This window comes from Sander lucioperca, chromosome 5, assembly GCF_008315115.2.
Source record: "Sander lucioperca isolate FBNREF2018 chromosome 5, SLUC_FBN_1.2, whole genome shotgun sequence".
Lineage (NCBI taxonomy): Eukaryota > Metazoa > Chordata > Actinopteri > Perciformes > Percidae > Sander > Sander lucioperca.
The window spans coordinates 43,408,996-43,434,799 of NC_050177.1; the positions used below are offsets into that span (position 1 = coordinate 43,408,996).

The window sequence follows — 25,804 nt, forward strand, 5'->3', positions numbered from 1 at the left end:
TGCTTTTTATTTTGCATATTTTATAAGAAATGACTATATTTGACATTTAAGCAGCAGTTTGGAATGTTTTCTCTAGCCTATATGATAAGAAAAAAGTCTTAGCATTCCAGACAGTTAGATTAAAGTCTGTCAATCTTTCCCTCTTTTTCCTAGAAATTCAAACTCAAATACCTTAGGCTAAACTGAAATCCTTGAGTCCAGAAATATTACTGTCGGTAAGCAGTTACAAGAAATTCAGAAATAATGGTTAATTGAAAAGTAAAAGCAGGTGGGGATGCCAAGGTTGGCCTACATAAGGCTATGCATTATAATTATATAGTGTGAGTGCGGCATGCATGGTAATAGGATTCAAACACTGATAGTGTTATTATAAGCATTTACAGTAGTGCTAACCTTGTTTGATTTATTGTAAATGCACAACAAACAATGTTTTCTTTCGTTTATGGAGTCAATTAAAACAAGATAGGCTACGGTGCTTTTCAATTGTTTTCATTAGAGATCCCTCCTCAGCGTGGCAGGCTCGCTGTAAGCTGGAGTGGGCTGGGATGCTCCACAGATAGGAGATGGAGGGAGGAGAGAGGGGAGGAGAGAAGCGAGAGAGAGAGACAGAGACAGAGAGAGGGTGGAGGGGAGCGCCTGAATACATATCTCTCCTCCCCGTGACGTCGCGCGGTCTGGTCCCGGGGTGCTTTGCTCTCCAGTCCCGTCTCAGCAGAAACCACTTCAGTTGCTGCCTCGTCCGTCCATCCACACAACCAGCGTGCAACGTGCGCGTTACGGTGCGGCGAGGTACATTACGGGCACCTTTCCTTGTTCTTCTTCTACTCCACGCTGCCTGTCTTGTCCCACATATCAGTGAACTGTTTCCACACACCGCTTGAAGAAAGAGGAGAGGACCTGAGGCGCTGAATAAATAGGGAGAGGGCGGAAAGGAGAAGGACAGAGAGAGTGTGAGAGAGAGAGAGAGAGAAGAAAAAGAAAGAGGAGAGAGGTCGCCCTAGTCGCTCCACTTCCCCTTGCTGAATCTCTACCGAGAAGATGCTGAGACTAGCCGGCGTGTTGGCTGTAGTGGCTCTGGGGTTGAGCGCCGCTCACACCAAAGGTACGGTAGGTGAAGGGCAACGTACTTGCTCCGTGTGGCGCGCATCTGCGAGTGCGGTACAGTGAATGGAGACGGAGAGGCTGTGTGTGGATGCAGAGAAATAACTGATTGCTAAGGTGCTGATACAGTCTGTCTGTTTGTTTGATGTTTTTTGCCCCCCTGCATTATTCCTCTTTGGACATGTGGAGACTGGACACTTAATATTTGCTGTATAACTGTACAGCCCCTAAATAGCACTTGAGAGTATTGTCTGGTGCTCAATACTGAGCTTACCATGACCCTATTTTAGCATATTTCTTTGGGTTATTCTCATGTGGCATCACTATAGTATTGATTTAGGGACTTGCAGTTTTGTTGTGATCCTCTTCTCATTTGTTGCAACATTACTAATATATGTTTTGTAAATGGCTGGATGTAGAACACATACTCTGTTTCTGTACATTGTTAGATGTTATGGGACTGTGGATCCTTCCTGACAAGCTTTGTTTGTGACTGATAGGTAAAGGGTACAGTAGGTAGGAGGAAAGTGGAGCAGTTTTGTGTGGAAACCTGCAAAAAAAGTAGCATTTGGGAACTCCCAATGCCTTGTCAACATTTTTGAAATTGAAACTTGGCAGAATATTATTAACACAATGATGTTATTTGTGCACGTGGCTCATAATTAGCTTATTGTGTTAACTTTAAACCGAATTCACACAACTTACATCTGGACAGGGACGTCCAGTTTTTAAAGCATGAGTAAATCACTCCTAAAGCTAAAAAAAATAATTAGATGATCATATCCTTAAGAAACTAATGTGCACTTACTGCAATGACTGTGAATGCGCACACAGACTTATCTCGTGTTTCCATATATCGATAACTTTTGTATAATTCGTAACTTTCAGCAGCAGCTTTTGTAAATTGACCCAAACTTTGATCAAGCCACCTGAAATGATGTGCATTATATGAATATGCAAATAATGCGATTTATCAACAACTAATTTTATTCACAGCTGCAATTAGCTCATTCAAATTTCATGACAAATAATCCCCAAAGCTACACATATATAATAATTACATCCATATGTTATACATGTGTGCCACACTGTTGGCAGTTATGGCTGACCTATTTTTAGGTCCACCAGTATCTCCACTGCAGCGGGACCGCTTAATTCTCCAGTGAGCTTGGCATGTGCCGTGGGAGAGCGGGTAAATGTGGCAACAGGTTCGTGCTAATCAACTCCCTGTAGACGGAGGCTGGCTTTCACACAGCAAAATAACAAGGTGACACCTGTCAGTTTCGTCTGGCAGCCGAGAGACACCACAAGTGTGATAAGCTGTTCATCCTCCTTGCCTCCTGACACAGGAAAGAGCCTCCCATCTGGTAAGCTGGCTGGCTGCAGCTGCAATTGTTGTTGTGTGTGGAAGAAAAACATATGCTTATAGACCTGTTGCAGGCCGTGACCTGGCCCAGAGGTCAAGCTTTTGCCTCATATGCACTTTCATTTGAATTAGGATTTACTTGAGGTGACTATCATGTGCTGTGGTCGAGGATCTGTGTGCTTCCATATTCATGCAGACACTGTTTGTTGCCTGTTTGGGGATATTGTGTATTAACCTGAAAAGTTAATATGTAATACAGCAGGACCTAACAGGAAACTTGCAGTGTAACGAGGGATTTATTATTGTTTTGTATCCAGAGCTTGGCTGTGAAGTAATCAAATGATTGCCAAGTCAATGGAGGTGGAAAACGACACCATGATTCTATTTGATCCCAAGGGCCACTGTACAGTGCAGTTAAATTCAGGAGAAAATTAGAATCTATTGTGTCCAGGATTTATACTGACCCTCACTGCCGTTCTCATTTTCTGTCACAGTCGGCATAAAGCAGAACTCGTAAGAAGCAACAAACCTAAATTATTTCCCATTTCTTACCCCTGGATCTGTTTCTTCATTTCAGTTGTTTTTAAAAAGACAACTGAAAAAGGCATTTATGTCAAGTGTGGCGAAGCATTCGCCTCCATAGCATCAATATGCGGAGCTGTTTTCCAGATAACTTTGAAGCGCCGTTACTCCTGTCATTTTCTGTTTAGCCACTGTTTCATTCTAGGAAAGCGTGGACCTTCAACTTCCTTTAATCACAGTCAGCCTCGAGAATCCAGTCAGACTTAGAGTGCATGTGCGTGTGTCTCTAATATGCTTGTATCTACGTTTCAGGGTTGTCAGTAATCAGAGCCTGAAGCGCTAACGTGTGTGTGTGTGTGTGTGTGTGTGTGTGTTTGTAGGTGTGTGTGCGTGGGTTTGCCCGTGCACAAGCAGGGAGAGTGATAGAGTGCAGCCAACATGTTGACAGCCGCCAAGTATGCAAAAATGGGCAAGGAGCTGATGTCGTTTACAAAGGAATTATTGCATTCACAGATGCGTGCTGTGGCTCAAACGATTTCCACAGGACCGACCGTGTCGCTGCCTCAACAGGGAGAATCTTTTGGCAGCGAAGCAGAAAGAGCAATAGAGTTTTTGCCAGTGCTGCCCGCAGCCCCGCTTTTGTGTAATTCCAAGCAATATGAACTCAGAATTTAGATAGCTCATTACCAGCACAGTGTATTTTAATTCAGCTACCCACTGTGTGAAAAACCTTTTGCTGCTTTATTATGTCCAGTTAAACACACTGTACTATTTACAGTCTGTAAACAAGCAAACATTTTGAATGAGGATGCCTCTTGGTAACAAGCTTTAGGCTGTGGCTTTAGTTAAATGCCTGCTTGTAAAGTTGCAGGATTAGTTGACACAGGTCTTATAATAGTTTTCTACATAGGGCTTCTGCACGTGTGTCTGGCTGTGTTTGAGCACTAGAGATAAAGAAAGCCAAGAGGATAGTCATTTGAGGATCCCATTAGCAAATAAAAAAGGGGGGGTGACAAAAAAACAGAGGCAGATTTATGTTCCCCCCCTTTGGAGAGAGGAAGTGCATTATGGGAGCACTCTATAAATCCCCAGAAGAGGCTGTGACACAGGATGCTGCACAAATCCTGCCCGACCAGCCGTGGCCAGGGAAAGCAGGCCTCAGCGACATGGAGGAACATCACAGATTTGTTTTATACAAACACTTGCTTTGTCCTACATTTTCGAAGCTTCGCTGATCTCGATACAGCTTCATGCCATTTAAGAAGTAAGAGGGCTTAGTGGTTTGCGGCAACAGAAGGGCACCCGGCCACTGATCCCTGCGCAGTTCTACAGCCATCAGAGGCAAACAATTTAGTCAGGGTGAATAGATTTAAGCTACAGTGTATCTTCTTCAAACAAGAAGGAGCGGGAGGGTTCCTGTGATCCCTACTGTGATTACTGATAAAATTAAGCTCTGCAGCATCGTGAACTTTAGCTTTTTAGTCAACAAACACTGTTTTAATTGCTAATGAGCAATAAAGCCTTTCCTTTCTGGCTTAGTGTTAAGTATGGAATGAGTGTAAAGTAGTGTTGAGTGGGTGTTTATTGTCTCCTTTTTAAACCTACACAGAAAACCACAAATGAAAGGAAGTTTTGTCCTTGAAACCTATTTTTCAAATCTTAGTGTAGTCAGGCATTCCACCGTGGCCTGGACACTTCCATCTTCTTCCATCTTTACTCTATATACAGTATCTGACTCTTTTTGTTCTACCTCCTGTATTTTTGTCTCTTCCAACTCTATTGTCTTTATAGATGTGGAAGGAGGAGGGAGGAGTATGGAGGTTTCATAGTGGAGTCACAGTGCATGTGAGCATGTAGTTCAGTAGCTGACTGAACTGGGTGCACCGCACAGTGAGTGGGTGTCTCATCTTCCTCCTGCTTTTTTTTTTTTTTTTTTTAGTGTCTTTGAGTGGTCACGGCTGACCATACTTGGCAGCAGATATTCAGACAGCCAAGGCTCATTGATTTGCCCTACAAAGTGTGTGTGAGAGAGAGAGGGGAGAGAGAGAAAGAAGAGAGGTTTTAGGTGTCTTTGGAGAGAGAGGACATTACTGGAAAGGGAAGGAAAGGAAAGAAACTCACAAAACAAGGAAAGGAAAAGAAAATTAAAGGACAGAAACATGAGAAAATTGAAAAAAGATGGGTTAGAAGTTAATTCTCAAACTTGGAAACGGCAGTTAAAAAAACTATCTCACCACAATGTCCATTTTGTAACTACTCTGACTACTCAAAGCCAACACATTTGGGATGAATTGGATAGCCAACTGTCTTAATCCAACATGTTGGACCTCACTAATGCTCGTTGAATCTGCATCCAAGTTTCAATCATATTTAGCAGCAGATCAAGTTTGCCCATTTGGCATGGAACTGTAGATCAAACAGCCAATTATCAATATTTGACTGAGAACTTTAAGGACTGCATATGTCAGCTTAAAAACTGAGAAGAGAAGCATTTTGTATTAGCAAATCTACTTTTGATGAACAATGCATGGCCACTGTGTTCACAAGTGGCAGATGCTTGATAAAAGTGAATGCTAAACTTAGTATATTAGTATATAACAATAGTGCATGTAAAGAAGAGTCATTAAGTTACTGAAATATAATATTACTTAAGATTTATTTTGATTAGGACAATGCACATTAATCAACATTTCTGTAAATGCACCACTGTTAGCCAGTTGGCTAATTTTTAACTGTAGTCCTAGTTGCATGCATGTCTTTATGGTGGGAAGAAACCAGAGCACCCAGAGGAAACTCACACAAGCACGGGGAGAACATGCAAACACCCCACAGAAACGCATTGGGACGACCTGGGTTCAAACCCAGAACCTTCTTCCTGTGAGGCAGAAGTGCTAACCACTGAGCCACCGTGCTGCCGTATCTTTAATTAGCAAATATGAAGTATGAGGACAGGGTTTTCCACACACTTTCTGCCAATTCCACTCCTAAAATAATCCCATAACACTATGTTGTCACTAGTCAACAGTTACAAAATCAGGTAGCTAAAAGAAATGTATTGCACAGGAGGGTCAGCATACTGTATAGTTTATTTTCTTCTTTCTGATATTACATTGTTTTACTTGTGTGTGAGTATGTGTGCATATGCCATCACTGCAGTGCTGCACCTAGTTCCCACTTCTTTAGGATAATCAATTTTTGTTAGACATTTTAAGTGTCTTTCCAGACTCTCACCATGCTCTTTTGGTGATTTGCTCTCATGGCCTACAGTACATGGCAAAGACACCACTTATACACACATACACCCAAGAGCTCTCCAGGGTGTTCAAAGGACTCCTTCTGCCACCACTCAAGTCCTTCTCTCATCCATTTGCTCCTGTTTTCCTCCAATCACTTACCTCTAGTCCAATCTCACTAGCGGACTCTCTTCTATTTTTCAGTGCGGGGTGATGACACATATGTGAGACACACACATTCACACACAAACACACTGATGAGTAGCAAAGAGTTACACAGATAGATAGTGCCTGACCTGTCCGTCTCCACCAGCTGAGTCTGGCTGACCTCAGAGGAAATTATCAGAGGGAGAAGATGGAGAGAATTGGAGGACGAGTGAGAGGATAGAGAGGGTCAGAGAGAAAGTTGCAGATCTTTGTCTCTGTGACTCATACATCTTCACAGATGACAAGTGGAGCACTCTGAGTGGAGTGCAGCCCCCTTATAATGGACATGCAGACAGAACTTGAGTGGCTGAGTAACTTATAGACAGCTCTCTGTTTTCAGTGTTGACATGTACTTTGTGTGACTTGCGTGTATATTGGTAATAGGCGTGTCCCCGACTAAGAATTTACATAGTCAATTCTGATTGGTCAAGTCTTACCTACAGTCGACTGATCGTTGAATCATCTTCTCCTTCCTCATTTGTGACGTTTGTTTGCATTTTTCCATACTGACAAAAGATCTGAAACGCGCCTAGCGGCAAGAGTTGTTGGTTGTATTTTTGCCTCCTTTGTTTAAAATGTATGTAGAAAAATAGCAAAAAGGTACTCCCCTGTCAATGGAGTGGACTCAGCGGTGGAGATCAATAGATAGACAGAACACGTCACTTAGTTAGCATGCATGGTTGTAAATAAAACTTTCGGCCCTACAGTAATTCCATTTCCCCACCGTTGTAGCAATCCACAGACGGAAGGGAAACGACAGGGGAGTGAAGGGATAGTCAACAAAAGTGCTACAAGCCGCAAACAGCTGTTTCTAAGCTTCTCCTCCTCCTTATTTTGACAGAGAATCAGAGAAATATATTCTGTCCTCTGCCTGTGCTATGTTCTTATGTGAGTGCTTTGATTAAAAGAAATAAAATAGGCTATATATCATGATTTACTGAGAGAAACCAAAACAATTATTTGTAAAATCAGACATTCAGCAGCTCCATAAAGCCTGAATGGAATTATCCTTTGTTTCATAACCACAATTTCCGCCACTTCTTAGACTGAATCATTGAATAGCCGACTATTCGGGGTCACCCCTAATTGTTAATATTGTCTGTTTCCTATTTTTAATGAAAGTAATCATATATCCATCCATACATTACCTACACATTCCTATCCTGTACAAGTTTGCAGGGAGCTCAAATCTATTGCAGCACACACTGGGTAAGAGGTCGGAAAAACTATTATTCCACTGGTCACAATGCTCTAAAATGTATATTCAATCAGCCCTGACAACATTATGCCAAATTCACTATCTAAACAATGTTGTCATTGAACTCTGCAAAAAAGTGAATCAGTGTATTTTCTAAAATATTGAACTATTCCTTTAGTCTCTTAAGAAACGCTTGAAATTCCATGCTTTTTGGTCTAAACGTCATACCCAAATTAAAATTGGTTCATCTCCCATATACTTTGACACTCTGGGTGTGCCTGATATCATTGGAAAGGAAACACTCAAGTTTTTGTACAAGCGTCAGGGTGATTCTAGGCCTTACTGACACAGAGTTACAGAGGCTAGAATGGAGGTTTTTTATTATCCATTTTGATGCTAACGAGCACTCACCCCCCATTAGCATCCCATTGACGGCCATTCATTTTGACGTCACTTTGACAGTGAATAACTTTACATCTGAAGCGTTTAAAGACTATTTGTTTATTGTTTATTTCTAAAGAAACCCGACAATGTATAAAAGGCTCTATTACCTTGTATCTCACGTTATGGCTCCGTAGCAGACGTTTTTGTAAAAATAGGCTAACGATTGTGTCATAACCACGGGACTTACTGTCGCATAGTAGAGGAATTACCGTATAGTACAGGAGAAGCTCGCAGGCAGTTTCGACTTACATTAGCTGTTTAAGTTTAATTACTAATGTTATCTAGCATTTTAGTTAGCAATAATTAGCCTGTGTCCATGTTATCTCCTTACATATACCTACGCTCTCCGTCTCTGCAATATTCGGAATGATTGAGATTTCTCAAATTTCTCAACAGCTCGTTTTGAATATAATGGCTTGGATATTCCATTTCCTTGGACTCTTGTGGATTTATGAAAAAAAAGTGTTGGGCAAAATATCCCCGCGGTGGCTAAAGGGACAAGAAAAAAAGTATGGATGCACTCTTGACTCTAGACACCAGCTGCGCAGTTTACGTCTATATTGCTTTTTTCTTTAACTTTATAACAGTTGTATAACTGCTATAAATCATATTATGCTGTGTGGGCTTAATTGAATCATGAGAGGCTAAGCTTTTAATTGTTGTGTCGCATGGCTGTATATTTTGAAGATTTAAAGTTATAAAAACGTTTATGAGTGGAGGTTACAGCGACGTTACAGTGACGCCACAGCGACAAAGTGTGCCGTCCACGGTACAGTGAACCTAGAGAGGTTAAAGGAGAATTCCGGCCAATTTTTACGTTAATCTTGATCGCTACAAATATGCGAGTACTGTCGATAGGAAAAAAAAAAAACTTGAGTTGCTGCAGCTACGTCTAGCCTTCTCTAACGCTATCACTGTGCAAGCCACAGACATCATTTGGCCTGTTTCCATGTAGTTACATAGTAGTCACTGATCTGGTCATAACCACTACAGTGCTCAATTACCTGTTTTTGAGGGGGAATAAACTTCAAGTTTTCGTCGCGAAGGCATGACCTGTCCTCTGGAGGACATAGCCAGACCACCGGGCGCTCAGTGGATTGTTGTCGGGAGCGGGAGGCGCCGAAGGCGGGGTGAAAGCAGACGCAAGGATGCCGGTCGGGCCTGCTAGCCCGGCTAAGGGAACTACCACACAGATCGCCACTGCCAAGCCTCCTACTTACCAACACCAGATGATTGCACACAAAATGGATGAGCTACAATTACACACGGAACTGCTGCGTGATGATTGTCACAGAAGCCTGGCTGAATCCCGGACGGCAGCTAGCAGCTAGCAGGGCGAGCTATCGAGACAGGGTAGGTGAATTTAAACAATGTCTGAGTTGAAAACACATCTTGTTGTCACGTAAGGGCCCTGTTCATGTTGCACAGACATTTTAATTGCATTTTGTGTCAGTTAAGAGACACAAAGGCACTCTAAAATATGCCCAGACAACTGCCGTTTTAGCTAAGTGGAAGCTCGTCGACGTAGCTGCAGCAACTCAAGTTTGCCAGCACCGATTCAGGTCCTCTTTTTTTTCTATCAACAGTACTCGCATATTTATAGCGATTAAGATTAACGTAAAAATTGTCCGGAATTCTCCTTTAAGGAAGACTGGACTACATGGATCCCAGTCAGAACGTTTTTGTTAAAACCACTGGCTATTATGTCATATGTTTTGGTGCCATTCTTATGCTTTCTTGGTAACAATGTTATATGTTTGAAGCTAGTGTAAGGCTACTGCAGTTTTACAGTTTTACACCTCCATAACTAGTTCAGCCGTGAGTGATCATTGATTGCCTGTTTTGGGACTGCGAGCAGCAACACATCCTCTTCATTGTCAGTCTACACACTACCCCATTAGCATGTATTTGCTAATGGTTTGCAAGGCTGATGATTATCCACAGGTATTGGGCTACTTGCACACACAAATTAATCAAGTGTTAATTTTATTTTCTTCATTAGTCTACATCCCCTCAAAGCCCAACATAAACACAAAAGCACATAACACAAAGATACACACTACACAAGCTGTCCCTGTGTGAGTTTACCTTGATGATTGTGTTAAGTGCTCATCACTTGCGTGTCTGTTTTCCTATCTGTGCTCAATTTAAATTAATCCTTCCATTTCCCTATGAAGGCAACAGTTGTCATCCCATATGCTAGCCACTTACAGGCTGTACAGGAGCTGGTAGAGCTTATATTTATACACCCAAACATTCCTGAACGCACACAAACGTATAAAGAAAACACATGCTGTTGTTTTCCTAGGCTCTCTTACATAGAAACATAACCACATACCAACATCAACAATTTCTTCTCCACTCGTAGATGCACAGTCTCATTGTACTCTGAGCCTTTTGGTCAGTTAAAACTCAATCAGCAGGAGGTCCAAATATATGTTGGCCCTGATAAAAGGCTTTTTTTTTTTTTTTAGTGCTGGTTGTTGTGAGTTACAGTACCAGTGTCAGTGCCCCTGGCATTAGTCCAGCCTGCCAGAAGATGCTACAAAGTCTGTCCCCTCTCTGCGGTGGTTGTAATGGGGAGTGATGGGAGACAAGGTCTGCCTGTCTTGTATCTGTTTACCTACATTATCTCTGCCATTATCAAACCGTCATTGCTTTATGTTCATGTTTACTGAAAGTATGAGTCATTATGTATTTCTCAAACAAAAGGAGCTGGGTGCCAAACCTTTATCTTGCTCCAAACAATGTATCATCAAGCCTATGTATATTTAATACATGTTGATGCATCCTAGATTACTTTAAAGGCTTTGAAGCTGCATCACTGCTGTTGTTTTGATGGCAGAGAGTGTTGTTTTTATTCTCCGTTAGAAATACTGCACGCTTACTGAAAATGGCAAGACAACAGAGGAGTTATACTTGAGCGAATGCCTGGCACTGTCCTTGGTCCTGAAATGAGCCAATGACACTCAGCAAGAAACTGCAGCAATGGGACTATCTATTGTGCTGAAAATCAGGCATACTGGACAATTTTGTCTATCTATTAGCTCGTGCCTCAGTGTGAGTGGGCATTTGCATACACCAGTGTGCGGGAATATTGGAGGGGTGGAGATATGTGAGAGCACACCAGGGACCTGACAGCCTGTCACAGCTATGATAAGGCTGAGCAGTGATTGATGAGTGACAGATGGACGGGTGAAAATGGCCAGGAAATGTGCAGCATTTCAATGATGATGCCTAAGCAGTAATGTTTTAACATTAACTTTTACATAGTGAGGCATAATGGTAATGTAAGACTGGATGATGGGAAATCCTAACTAATGTGTTCACAGTCAGCTATTTACTATGAATGATGGGTTCCTACACAAACACACACTTTTCTGCCGAAGTTAGGACAGTTTTGTTTATTTCACATGTGATTTCTTTATTTGTGTATTGTCTGTGGTCTTCTCCCTGTTTTAAAGTGGGCGAGATTTTTTTGGATCCAGAGGGGGGGCAGAGCAAAATCTGATTAGTGTTTACATGTTTAAAAAAATGTAGTGGTGTGGAATTAGAATGAAGTGAGCTTACCAGACCTCTGTAGCTCGTTTCTCATCTCGTCTTGAGGCTAGAGGCTCGACGCTACATTAGTCGCTACTAGTATAACTCCAGCCAAACTGTTGGAGTTGCATTGTGTGTATTGTAGGCACCATGCTTTGGAAAAGGAGAAAAATGGTTAAATGACTCAATGCATTTTTGGTAAGAAACATTGAATATAAACAGAACTTTGTGTACAAAATAACTTCCAAATGGATCCTTTAAATTTTGACACCAAGTTTTCAGGAACTTTAAACTTGAAGCACTAATTGAGAATATAAAAGTACTGATGTGAGTGTGTGCTCTTTCTGTGTGTGTCGATGACTCTCTAGCATCAGGGCTACAGAGCCAAGAACCATAAAGCATCTAAAAAGTAATACTGTTCCTACAATCTGAAGTGTATTGAGTTGTGGCCAACAATTCTCACATGCCGGCTGCTCAGCCATATTTTCAAACTGCTATAGAAATCGCTGCACAATAATCCATGAATCTTGTGGTTTTGTGATGAGCTTGTGGGGAAGTGTGTGTTTTGACTTATGAAAGGCGATGGCCCAAAACATGAAATATATCCATGTAATATATTGTCCTTCATTCCAGGACATCTGTAGTGATTGTTTGCTCACACTTTCACACAAATGCACGAATAAACACACACAAACACAGAGGTGGAGCACTTAAAATGAACAGGTGGGACCAGCTTTGTGTAGAAGCAACAGAAACGGATGCAGCAATTTTATCCTCCCTCTGTATCTGGGCCACTGACACACACACACACACACACACACACACACACACACACACACACACACACACACACACACGCGCACATACACACACATACACACACATGCTACACAAGCTACTACTCTGCCCTCTGTAACGGTGCACCCCAGTTCCCTGTGGCTGTTGCACAGGCTCAGTAATTGCATTTCCAAATGTGTGTGTGTGTGTGTGTGTTTACCTGCGTCTAGGTCAAATCCTGAGGGACGTGAACTCTGTGTTGAGTTGTTTCATTTTTAACGGGACGCTCAGGGCCTCATTTGTCCCTGTGTGTTTTGGGAGAAATCACCAAGGTGCTCCCATCTCCCTCCCCAGGTGTAAAGAAGATAGAGAGTGAGAGAGCACCGAAACCTGTCAGCTCTTATAAAAGCCCAACAGGCTCTAGTAGTTAGCAACAAAAAAAACATCAGAATTTAATTTTTTTTCAAGCCTGCATTTCCCCACGTTTATTGTGATTTAGACCAGCTGTCACACTGCAGCTGCTGCTTTAGCTCACATCCATGTCCTGTATCTCTTCATCCTTTGGTCTGGTCCTGCAGCAGACAGCAGCCTGGCTGTAGCAGCTCCCCCTGTGTTACCAGGAGGAGGATCTGGGTCACCGTGTACCTGCTCCTCCCACCGCTTTGCATCATCTCTCTCCCCCCTTGTTCATCCACTGTTCTATCTCCCTCGAGCTTACCATTTTCCATGTCTTTTCCTTGTCTGCCTTTGTCTAATCTTGGAGCCAGTAATATCACAAATGCAATCACTCCTCTTTTTTTGCGTGTTTTCAATCTTTCGTCCTCATCTTTTTCCATGCTCCCGCTGGGATTTTCCTGGTGTAGCATTAGTGTGGAGGTAATTACCGACGGCGAGGCTTAGCCGGGTCTTATCACACTGTTCTCTTCTTCCCTCAGGATCTGTCTCTCCCCGTACTTTTTCTCTTTTAGTTTCTGCCTCTTCCACCAGGACCTCATGGTGATTCTCCTTTTGGAAAGGCATTGGGTTAAGGACATTTAAAGCTAATATTTTAATCTGACTTCTGTTTTAGTTCTACTCTCGGAGTATCTTTTGTTGACTTTATTAAGCCGGCTGTTCTTTATTATGCCTGAAGAGACTGAGTGTCAAGCAATAACATGCACTAGAACATACGTAAACAGCCTGGCAGACACACACACGTACTACACATATACCCTCACTGCATTTTTCTCTTACACATACTTAAATGCATAAATATATGTAAACTCATACATGTAAATAACAAAAAAAAGTTCTGCAAGTATGCAGAAAACACAGATTTTAATCATGAGTTATTCTCCTTCCTCAAATGCAGGCACACTCGTACGTGTTCGGACATCGTGGGCTAGAAGCTAATAATAGGGTGGTGAATAATTAAGTTGCTATGTTCATTCATTAAACATTCAAAAATGGTTGGCTGGAGACACACTCTCTCTCTCTCTCTCTCTCTCTCTCTCTCTCTCTCTCTCTCTCTCTCTCTCTCTGACGCCCCCCTACCCCATCCCACCTATGCTCCCCCTGCCCTCTATTTGAATATTTTTCACTAATAGACACTGTGTGTGTGTGTGTGTGTGTGTGTGTGTGTGTGAGAGTGAGTGAGTGAAGGTCACTCATTTTCCTAACCAGCACATCATTATTAAATCATGACTCACCTCTGGCTCACTCACCACTCCTGTCTCTCACTGTTTGTTTTTCATTATGTGTTTGGTATGTGTTTGCTCATGTGTGCTTGTGGCAGGTATGGTGTTGTATGTGTTCATGCATGTGCATGAGTGTGTGTGTGGGCCTTGTCCCCTTGAGTTCTCATTATGGTGAGAGTGGATGGCCGAGCCCAGCCCCTAACATCTGTCTCTGAGAGTGGAGGGGCCCCACACTAAGCTCATAGCCAGGGAACAACCTCGGAGGAGAGGCCGCTTACTGCTGCATAACAAACCACGCAGGCGTGCCTTGCTCCGCAGGAAAGTTCACGGCTGTATTCCACATCAACTCTTAGATATTTTTTATGACATGTAGCATTTGACCATTAAACTGCAAACAAATAAGTCCATCAGTATGCTGCATTTAATACTATGTGCCATCTGGTCTGTTTTAACTAACTGACTGTTGGCAACCCTATATCGTGTTGTCATCAATATAAAATTATCACCATGTATGTTGGCAAATATATGCACAAAGCAATAGCAGAATAGCTCTAAAATGTTTGATTGACAGACTTTGGTATTGTGTCATGTGTTTTTATTATTAGTTAAATAAATTGAAATTGAAATAGTCTTTACTAATATCTGATATGATATGACCATAGACTGTATATAAAGATGGACGACACCTTTCCGCTTCCTCCCACTTTACAAAAATGAAGCTAAAAAATATCACGGATATGGGTGCTGCCATTTTACACTGGTGAAGTTATTTGGAACCAGAGTCTACGAAGTTGTAGAGCCTCGGTATCGAGGTCCCGCCTGTAAACCTGCAATCGAAAACACAATCACAGCTGTCAATCATGACGTCACACCCCCTTCTTAGCTGAATTAAACCTACCATACCTAAATAAAACCAAACTTGACACTTGAACATACATCAGTGTGATTAAAAACTACCTTAAATAACAGAAACCATCTTTGGGAAAATTTTATTTGAGGTGTACTTTTTTAGTTTTTTAGTTTGACCCATGTCCCATCCGCTAACATCCATGCAGCACAGGGGAGGATCGAGATGTTTTGTCTTCACTTTTGGGGAGCTGACCTGGTGGCCATCTTTAAACAGTCAATGGATACGACTGATATCTATCTATCTATCGATTGGTATCAGCCTTTAGTTTTCAGGCTCTAGTTTTAACAGGAGACTCACTTTGTAGATCGAAACATAGTTCACTTGGTGCTAAAGATTTTATACCTTCTCTGTTGACAGATAGCGGAAAGAGTGGAAGGCTAATGGAAAAAAAATCTCTTCCAACATGTTTGTCCTCTTGAGTAAAGACAAAGAGAAAATAACCACATGACACAGACCAGAGAGCAGGGACACATTTCAACATCGTCTTTGCGACAGGGAGCATGAGCTTATAAAAAATGTGGTCTTAACTTAGAGGAACACAAATTACTACACACAGAACTTTAAATATTTAAAGTAGTTACATTAAAATAATATGACAAGGCTTCACTGGGAAACACTTGTGAGATCTAAGCCTGATTTTCTCTTTTGTTTTTCTGTACATAGTAAGATAAGATCTTAGTATATGCTTCTTTTATTTATCAAGAGAAAAGAAATTCATTATTTTTCAACACTACTGTGGTTCATATTTATAAAGCTGAGCATACTTGCTATTTGTTGTAGAGCCTCTTAGTCTTACCAATGCTGTATTGTTGCTTGCTGTAAAGCTCCATGGAGCATTTGGGGATTTGCTGCCTTGCTCAGGGATACAATGGCGGTAGCTGGCTAGTGAGGGCAGAATGTTATTTTCTCAACCCACATTTTTCAAGTGACCCAGTTATTGTAAATGCCATCCCAAAATATACTATAGAATAAGAAAACTAATTGTTAAAAATGCAATACATGGCTGAGTGTACGTGGACACCCATATGTGATTGTTGAACATCTCATTTCAAAACCACAGACAATTGTATCCTGCTATTGTAGCCTCCAATCTTCTGGGAAGGATTTCCACAATAAGACAAGGATGGGGGGATAAATATTTGAGCTCATTTATTCAAATAAAACATTCACAGTGGGGCGAGGGACATTCCTACCGTAAAATGCACTGTCTGCCTGACCCATTATATGCCCTGGGTTGAAGCAGCTTCCCCCAAACTGTTGCCACAAAGTTGGAAGGACGTTATGGGGCGCATGCTCAACCAGGGCTACGCAGGAGCACCTATGACAGATACGTTTCTAATCACAGTCTGTTTTCAAAGTCCACGTTGGGAGGAGATCGGGGTGGATGAATAGGTCGAACAAACAAACTTGTAATTGTGGCGACCTCTGGCTCTTCCAGTGGGTGTGTGCGCCCCATGTGGGCTGGGTCCTTTGCATGGGTTCGGGTCCGGACTGCAGCCCTTTGCTGCGTGTCATCCCCGTCTCTCTCCCGCCTTTCCTGTCTGTCCACTGTCAATATCAAATGAGGGGAAAGGCCCCAAAAAATAATCTTTAAAAAACATGAAAAAAAAAAAAAATCAAAAACAAACAAACTTGTAATTAAGAATGCACTTTAGTTGTATAGCAACGTAACTTTTTTGATTTTCTTTTAGACAGGGTTGCCTCCAATTATCCCTGTGTGTAGTGTATGTGTCATCAGTTACAAGATCAAATGGAAACAAACAGGGATTTATTAGATCTATCATCTACTTTGCAGATTCTAATTTGCATTTAAAACCTTTCCTACCCACCTGCTAAATATGCCTCACCAAAACGCTGAAAGACAATGCTCTGAATTGTCTGAATTCTCAGTTTTTTTTCTTGAAACGGCAGTTTTTCTCCGGCACCAATTTTATCTCAGTTTCTCGTGAGTCATGCTCAAATATATTGAGAAGATATTAAACAATATATCCCTGCTTCACAAATGCAAGGACATATCTACTTGCTAATCCTTCGCTACATCTGAAAATCTCACTTTTATGCTGCTGGAATGTACACACAGTTGCTGCCTTTCTCCCACTCTTTTTTCTTCTCTTCCTCTCTCGCTCACACACATACACATGCACCATTTAACTATCAATGAGTCCTCTCCTTTTATATTATGCTGTCGGTCTCAAAACAAATAGATTATATCTAGCTGTGTGCCATTTTCCAGGGGGATTTTCAAGCACTCAAGTGGCGGCCACCTGATGCTCAAGAACATGTGAAGTGTGTGTGTGCGTGTGCGCACGCGTGCGTGTCAGTCACCTGGCCATGCTGTTCTCTGCCCTCTGAGTCTTTCTCAGTCCTGGTGAGTCTCTCTCCATTTGTTGGAAGAGTGACCGTTCTCCCCTGCTGCCGACAGCCAAGAGGGCTGAACACCTGTAGAGAGGTGCAATCACACACAGTCACACACACACTTGCATAAAGACATAAGTCTCAAGTCTTGATGCACTCCTCCACCTCTGAGTTGCCCCCATCAATTTTCACTCTTCAGTTCTCTTTATGTACCTAACGCCAGTTTGTACCTTTTGCTTTGTGTGTACGCCGGCGTCTAAATGTTTGTTGTTTTGCTCCACTGTGTAGCAAATGACTTTTCCTGGCTGGGTGGGTAATTTTCCAGTGGCATTGGCGTTTTCATCCATGCAGTCTCTCGGGATGCGGCGTTTATGAATTGACATCGTAATAACGCCTTTGCCGCTTTCTCTCCATTTCCAGCTCCTCAGGTGGAAGGCGGGAGGGTCGCGGGTTTATATGCAGATGCTAAAAAAAAAAAAAAATGGAAATCTGCGACAGACTGTTGCTAGAGGGCTCAAGTGGCAACAGCAGACAATAAGTGAGCTATTGACTGACATGTTGAAATTGAAATAGGAAGAACACACTGAGGCCAAAAGAAAGAGAGGCAAGAGGTTCTGAAAGAGGTTCAGCAAATTGGACAGAGACTTTCTTGAATCCCATTTAAAGATGCTATCTCTTGCATTCTCATATAAATAAACGTTTTAAATTATATGCTTCAGGCCTGCTTTGAATTAACATACTGTTTCCTTCTTCTTCTTCTCTTGACATTTACCACTGGTGTGCAGTAAAATACCACAGGCCTCTTTATCATATCATGCAAAGACCAAGTTTTAAATGTTTCAAATGCCAAAAGGAAAGTTGTTTTTTGCCACGTACACCTTGACGCAATGAACAATATCACATCTCACTTTTTCTTCATCCATCAGCTTGTGGAAGGCTGATTTACATACAGAAACACTTCCAGAATGACATATCATCCTGACAAAATCCTTGTAGCCTTAATGTAGAGTTACTTTTTTTGTGAACAAATAAGTAAGGAACAACAGGGGAAGGTAAAGATGAAAAACATCACAGACAATGAGATTAATATACTGTACATTAATGTGTCCGGGGAGTAGTAGGCATTTGGGAAAACTTCCCAGCCTGCACTCGGGCAATGGACTACAGTGTTTTCCACTATTTCCATTTTTATAATATAATATTATAATTAATAATTAATTTGCTGTCACAAAAGTAGTATTTACAAGTGAATGTGGTTGGACTGCAATGGCGTTTTTCCATTACATGGTACCTGCTCGACTCGCCTCGACTCTACTTGCTTTTCATTTTGAAAAAAAGTACCTGGTACTAGCTAACAGGTACTTTTTTTAGTATCACCTCCGTCGAGGTTCCAAGTGAGCTGAGGCGATACCAAAAGGTGACGTGAAAACCTGCAGACTACTGATTGGTCGGAGAGAATCGTCACTAATCACTGCGTCATCATTGCTAGTGACAGACGGGGGTGTCCTGAACAAACCTGCCATTTTTAAATAGTTTAGCCAGCGGTGATTTGTTTTTGCTGCCTCCAGCTTCTTTTGAAACAAAATTTGTCTTCTGGCTGTGGCAAAAGCCACATGCCGAGAATCAAAAACAACACACCTTCGACGTTCTGTGTGTGTGTCGTGTTAGGTCACTGCAGTTTCCTGCAGCGTTGCTATGAGGACCAGCCACGCTCGCCTCACGCATGAGGCGGTACTAAATCTACAATGGAAAATGGAGGATGGGGCACCGCGGTCGAGCCGAGCAGAGCTAGTACTAGCAGTGGGTAAGCACCACAAATGACATGGTTTCCCTACCATGCGAGAAAATGGGTGGGTTTTGGATTTGTGGCTTGTCCAAGAAATATAAAGATAAGGCATCTGGGACACGATTTCAATATTTGATTTTGGACAAATAAAGAATTGCAGAATGAAAGTTAAATGTTAATGCAGATTTATAACAGTTAAATGTCTATAAAGTGAGAGTATGTAACTTTTAGAAGAAGAAACAACACATTTGTCCTCTTAAAGAAGAACATTTGAATTCACTGGCAAAAAATTGCACCTTTGCTCAATTCACTGCACTCAGGGGTGCTGTTGCTACAGCCTTACTCGGTCAGGAATGATTCTGAATGTGTGAACATTCTCAAGCTTAAGAGGAACTGATAAATCAAGGTTTATGCTTAGAAATTAATGTATGCGGGTGCCCAGATAGCTCAGTTGGTAGAGCGGGCGCCCATATATAGAGGTTTACTCCTTGAAGCAGCGGGCCCGGGTTTGACTCCGTCCTGCGGCCCTTTGCTGCATGTCATTCCCCTCATGTCTTCAGTTGTCCTGTCAAATAAAATGCCCAAAAAATAATTACATTACATTACATGTCATTTAGCTGATGCTTTTATCCAAAGCGACTTACAATTAAGTGCTTTCAAATGTGAAGGTTCAAACTCCAGACAACAAGTAGTAAGTGCAAATACAGTAGCTTTAAATAGGCAAAGCTACAAAGAGACATATGAAAGTGCAGGTTCGAAAGTGCAAGTTCAAGATTTTATCCGAGGTGTAGTCGGAAGAGATGCGTTTTTAGTCTTCGGCGGAAGGTGTGTAGGCTTTCGGCCATCCTGATATCGATGGGGAGCTCGTTCCACAATTTGGGAGCCAGGACAGTGAACAGTCGGGATTTCGTTGAGTGATTAGTTCTCCCTCGCTGTGAGGGAGCAGCCAGCAGTTTGGCTGATGCAGAACGAAGTGAGCGGGTTGGGGTATATGGTTTGACCATGTTCTGGATGTAAGCGGGTGCTGATCCGTTCGTGGCCCTGTACGTAAGTACTAGTGTCTTGAAGCGGATGCGGGCCGCAATTGGTAGCCAGTGAAGAGAGCGGAGGAGAGGTGTAGTGTGAGAGAACTTGGGGAGGTTGAAGACAAGTCGAGCCGCTGCATTCTGAATGAGCTGCAGGGGTTGGATGGCACATGCAGGCAGGCCAATCAGGAGGGAGTTGCAGTAGTCTAGACGTGAGATGACTAGAGCCTGAACCAGAACCTGAGCCGCCTTCTGCGTTAGAAGGGGACGAATCCTTCTGATGTTATGCAGCATGTATCTACACGATCGGGTAGTTGCAGCAATGTTAGCAGTGAAGGAGAGTTGGTCGTCAAGTGTTACACCCAGGTTTCTAGCAGTCTGGGTGGGGACTACTATAGAGTTGTCAATTGTTATAGTCAGGTCTTGGGTAGGAGAGCCCTTCCCTGGAAGGAAAAGGAGCTCAGTCTTGTCGAGGTTGAGTCTCAGATGGTGTGTGGACATCCAAGAGGAGATGTCAGTCAGACAGGCCGAGATACGTGCTGCTACCTGAGTTTCAGACTCAGGAAAGGAGAGAATTAGTTGGGTGTCATCTGCGTAGCTGTGATAAGAAAAGCCGTGCGACTGAATGACAGACCCGAGAGAGTTGGTGTACAGAGAGAAGAGGAGGGGACCCAGGACTGATCCCTGAGGAACCCCAGTTTTAAGTGGGCAAGGTTCTGAGCTAGACCCTCTCCAGGTTACCCGGTACGTTCGGTCTGCCAGGTAAGATGTGAGTAATGAGAGCGCAGAGCCTGAGACACCCAGATTTCGGAGTGTCGAAATGAGGATCTGGTGGTTCACTGTGTCAAAGGCAGCAGAAAGATCCAGAAGGATGATAATGGAAGAGAGAGAGGTTGTTCTAGCAATGTGAAGCTGCTCAGTGACAGCAAGGAGGGCAGTTTCTGTTGAGTGGCCAGCCTTGAAGCCAGACTGGTGGGGATCAAGAAGGTTGTTCTGGTGGAGATAGGTAGAGAGTTGATTATAAATGGCACGCTCAAGAGTTTTAGATAGAAATGGAAGAAGGGAGACGGGTCTATAGTTATTTACATCAGTGGAGTCGAGTGTTGGTTTTTTGAGTAGTGGGGTCACTCTTGCCTCTTTGAGAGCATCCGGGAAACAGCCAGTTGACAAATACAGGACAGACAAAAAACAATACATAATCTTTAAAAAAAGAAAGAAATTAGTGTATGCTTGGTTGAAGCATAAAACTGTGTGCATACACACGGTTGATGAGGCCTCACGATTACCTTTGTTTTCAAGTACACCATGCCACTCCTTTAGCTGGTACAACTGAGCCTTTGGTAACAACCCTGGCTTTGCTAGCTCTTCTTATATTCAAACTTGTTTTTTGTCTGTCCTGTATTCTCTCGAGTCCCTGAAGCTGCATGATGAAATACAGAGGTACCTCGGGACGAGGAGGCAATGGGAGGAGGATTAAAGCCTTCGCTCTGTAACACTGTAAAAATGCAGTTGCCTTTTGATGTGAAAGCAATTGCTCATACAGTGTCGTACAGCAAAAGGAATGAAGAAATAATCAATAATCATCATCTTATTATGTCTGACACCCAGATATGCAAACGCGTACAGTTTAACATTTGTGCATGTGAAAATTTCATTTCCTCTGCTCTGATCTTTTTTCTTTGTCTTCCTGTTTCTCTTCATATCTCTGTCCACTCCCAGTCAGCTGTCTCGTTTCTAGCTTGCTCCCTGTAAGCACAGCACTTTATTGTTTACCACAGAATAGAAACTTTTTATGTGGAGGATTAAAGTTATTACGATCCCTACTTTCACAACATAGGTGATGATTTCTGTAATTCATTTTTTACCTTTTCCACTCCTCTCCCAATGTCACGGCTAAAGTGTCAGAGGGCATTTAATATCAGAGAGGATTTGAGCTGGTAGAAAGAGATTAGGGTGCAGTGTTTTACTGGGGAATTGTCTCAGAGTCATTCTCTGTCCTCTCCATTCCATCTCCTGGGTTTATGGACAGGAAGGTGTCCATAAAGTTACATGGTTGAGCGGATGCAGGATGGAATGTGTCTACAGTGTGTGTGTGACTGGAAGGTTGGATATGTGTGTATTTGCTTGCCTCGGGGTTGAACCGATGCAAGTTTTTCAAGGCTAATACTAATAACCACCATGTTGCACTACTTTTGAGCCAATGCAGTGCCATTACCAGCACCGGCTGCCATGGGCAAGGATTGGAATGTGTGTGTGTGTGTGTGTGTGTGTGTGTGGCAGGCAATCTGTCGCTTGTTTACACTTTATATGTCACTCTCTGGGTGCTGTAAATCTCCATCCATGTCCATCTCCCTCCTGGTTGGATTACATCTGCTTTTTTCTCTTTCTGTCTTCTCGGTGCGTCGTATGTGTACCATACTGTAAATCCCTATGTGACAAACTGTAGCTTTTTTTATATGATGTCTTTTTGTGAGCGAGCGCTGGATCACTCCCTCTTCTGACATCCGTTACACTTTGAAAGCCTGCAAGAGTGAAATCTCTATTGATCAGCGTAATGGAGGGCGTCATGCTCCTATGTGGTTTGGTAATGTCATTGGATGTGAGACACAGACAAACGTACAATCTTTTCCTGCTGGCTGCCTGGAGACGCCGCCTATATTATCGATCCATCACTTAGGTGTCACTTTTTCCACCATCGATCTGTCCACCTGAAATCTGGCTAACAACCAGAAAAACACCCTGAAATCAAAGAGGAAAGGAAAATGCTTTTGATCCAGGCCGCTAAATATCTCAAGCCTCCTTAACAGGCACACTCCACAGGTCATTGAGAGGCCAGGGCTGTTATCTTGAAAAGCTCACTTCACTTACGAACCACCATCTTGCAAAACGACAGCGATGGCTCCAGCAGAAAAAAATCAATGCCTTTCCGCCCCCATTGGGGCGAGTTACTCTAAAAGCATTTTATATCCTGCTTTTCAGCAGAATTTATTAATCTTTTAGCAGCTGACTCTAGTCTCCCTCTCTATCTTAACATCTGGAATGAGGCTTAAGTGGTTACGAGCTCCTTTCACTCCTACCAGAAAAAAAGAAGAGCTCACTGAAACCAGGTCTTTTGCTTTGTAGGGGCTAATAATTGACAGGGTTTCCCGCAGCACTTTGCAGCTAAGGCGGCAGCCGCAGCAACACCAGCCTGCCGCCTTAACTACATCGTCAAAATCTAAATATTATTTATCTTTCGGTGCCAAATTTTGGTTCCAAAAGCGTCTGTGTGCATAAGTGCAAGCTTATTTGTCCTCTCTGCATATTGACAGAGAGCGGAGCTCCGACACAAACACACACACACGCGTGCAGAGGTGCGGGCAAACTACGTCAGCTCTGCAGTTTTGTTGAAGTCACAGTGAGTCACAGCAATGCCGATAAAGTGGTTTCAAGTGTGGTTACAGTTTTTCAAAACTTCACACAGACAGCGTTTGCGATATATTAATGGAGAGGCAAAAGCAGTTGCTGTTGACCTTACACTTCCTTTGAGACAAGCAGGCACAACGGTGGTTTGCCCTGATGTTTGACATACAGGCTGAGGTTGTAAGGCAAGGCAACTTTATTTCTACAGCACCTTTCAGCAACAAGGCAATTCAATTGCATTCCTTTACACTTAAGTTAGTTCTTCATTAGTTCAATGTTGACAACACGGCAGTCACCAAGTTTATTGTTAAAGGTTTGTGTCATTATGCAGTTTGCACTAAAAAGTCTTTGTTGTTTACATTCCTTTGCATTTTAGTTAGTTCAATATTAGCCTGTACACAATGTCATTTGTTTATTTATTTATAAAATAGTTTTATAAATGTTACTCTGAGCGAGCAGTGTTACCAGATTTTTTTAATTTTGGTAACTGTTTTGATTCACAATGAAGGTTGAAAATAAAAGTTTTGTGTTTAATGTATTTTTTGGTCTGACGGCAAACCCCACCCTACCACCTTAACTAACAAATTTTCTGCGGGAAACCCTGATTGAGGTTTTGTTATGGATATGAATGGATGCAGGTTGTTTGCTAATTGATTCTAATTTGAGTATTGTATTTGTTGAGAAAATGCAGTTGGGGATTGCCATTCTGTGTTCAGTGAAATGTCTTTTAATAGGAAAAATGCAAACAAATAGCTGCTGTCTTGTTGTTGATGCCATGAAGAAAATACAAAGGCTAATGTATACTCAAAAACCTCTCTTGCTCTGTCTGACAGCTCATCCAAAGTAACTCAAACACTTGTAAATTGGGAGATTTTCCAACCCCCTTCTGCTGCTCTTGACGAAGCACTGACCGAGGCAACTGGATAGTTCTTGGAAATATTGCGTTTAATTTGTAAGTCTTCAGTTATGAAGGAAGGCAGAAAAAGTAGATACATGTTTTAAGAGTGTCAGGCTTGAGGCCCAGACGACTAGCTATGGGCTGTTTGTCTGAGTTTTCTGATTCAGCCGTTGATGGAGGTATTATATGCAGTATATGCAGGAGTAGGGATGAGTTGCAGCAGATTGTGTGGAATACGAGGGATTTTCTCAGCTCCTGGCTCATGGGTATGGCTAAGAGAAAAAATAATCCCTAGACAAGTGCAATATGGACAAAATCCTTGATGGGGGAAATCCCATGTTTGCTTGGACATTTAATTCCACCACCTCCGTCACTGCTAAGGCTTTTTTGGGGAATGAACATGTTTTTTTTATGATTCTTCCCCCGCTGACCAGTGCTGTTTGATATGTACCAATCTAAAGTGTGAACAAGTACAGCAAGTACATCTATCTATCTATCTATCTATCTATCTATCTATCTATCTATCTATCTATCTATCTATCTATCTATCTATCTATCTATCTATCTATCTATCTATCTATCTATCTATCTATCTATCTATCTATCTATCTATCTATCTCTCTCTCTCTCTCTCTCTCTCTCTCTCTCTCTCTCTCTCTCTCTCTCTCTCTCTCTCTCTCTCTCTCTCTCTCTCTCTCTCCCTCCCTCCCCCATCCAGATGCGTCAGATGGCCGCACATCAAGAGCCAGGTCCTGTTCCAGGTTTCTGCCTGTTAAAAGGAAATTTTTCCTCGCCACTGTTGCACCAATTGCATGCTCTTGTGGGGAATGTTGGGTCTTTGTAAATTGTAGAGTATGGTCTAGACCTACTCTATCTATAAAGTGACCTGAGATAACTTCTGTAATGATGATTTGACAATATAAATAAAATTGAATTTAAAAAAGAAAGAAAAGAAAAAAATGGCTTTAAGCCAGGCTTTAAGTTAGGCTAGTACTTTGCTGCATAGAACTCGCTACTTGTGAGCTTGTACTACATGTCATGGTGCTTACTCTGCAACGGTAAAAACCACAGGTTTGCGATTATCACAGCCACTCAAGCGTATGCCCAAAATTACTGTATGAGTTTGTCTGATTTGCTGTCTTACCACTTCTGGCAAAAGTTATTATAGCTTATGGCTGTTCCAAATGGTCATACTCAAAGGTAGGGTGAAAAGCTTGCCATCATAAAATGTGTTGCCATCCACCTATGTGCATTTTGAATTTGCACATTAAAAAAACTGGGCATAAAAATAAAAAAAGTCAAAATATTAAAAAAGGTTTTATTAGGGCTGTCAGCGTTAACGCGTTAATCACGATGCGATTAAG

At 42.2% G+C, this 25,804-nt stretch overlaps 1 protein-coding gene across 2 annotated transcripts in view; it reads left to right on the plus strand.

The window, feature by feature from the left end:
- Positions 1–624: 624 nt before the first annotated feature.
- Positions 625–25,804, plus strand: part of LOC116038912 (calsyntenin-2) — a 257,904-nt gene continuing 232,724 nt past the window's right edge. For both annotated transcript variants that reach the window (XR_004897414.1, XM_031283622.2), the window contains exon 1: positions 625–1,102. Coding sequence is in view for 1 of the 2 variants with exons in the window: in XM_031283622.2 (XP_031139482.1) it covers positions 1,039–1,102 (64 nt within the window). In the remaining variant the exon portion in view is untranslated. The remainder of the gene's footprint in view (positions 1,103–25,804) is intronic.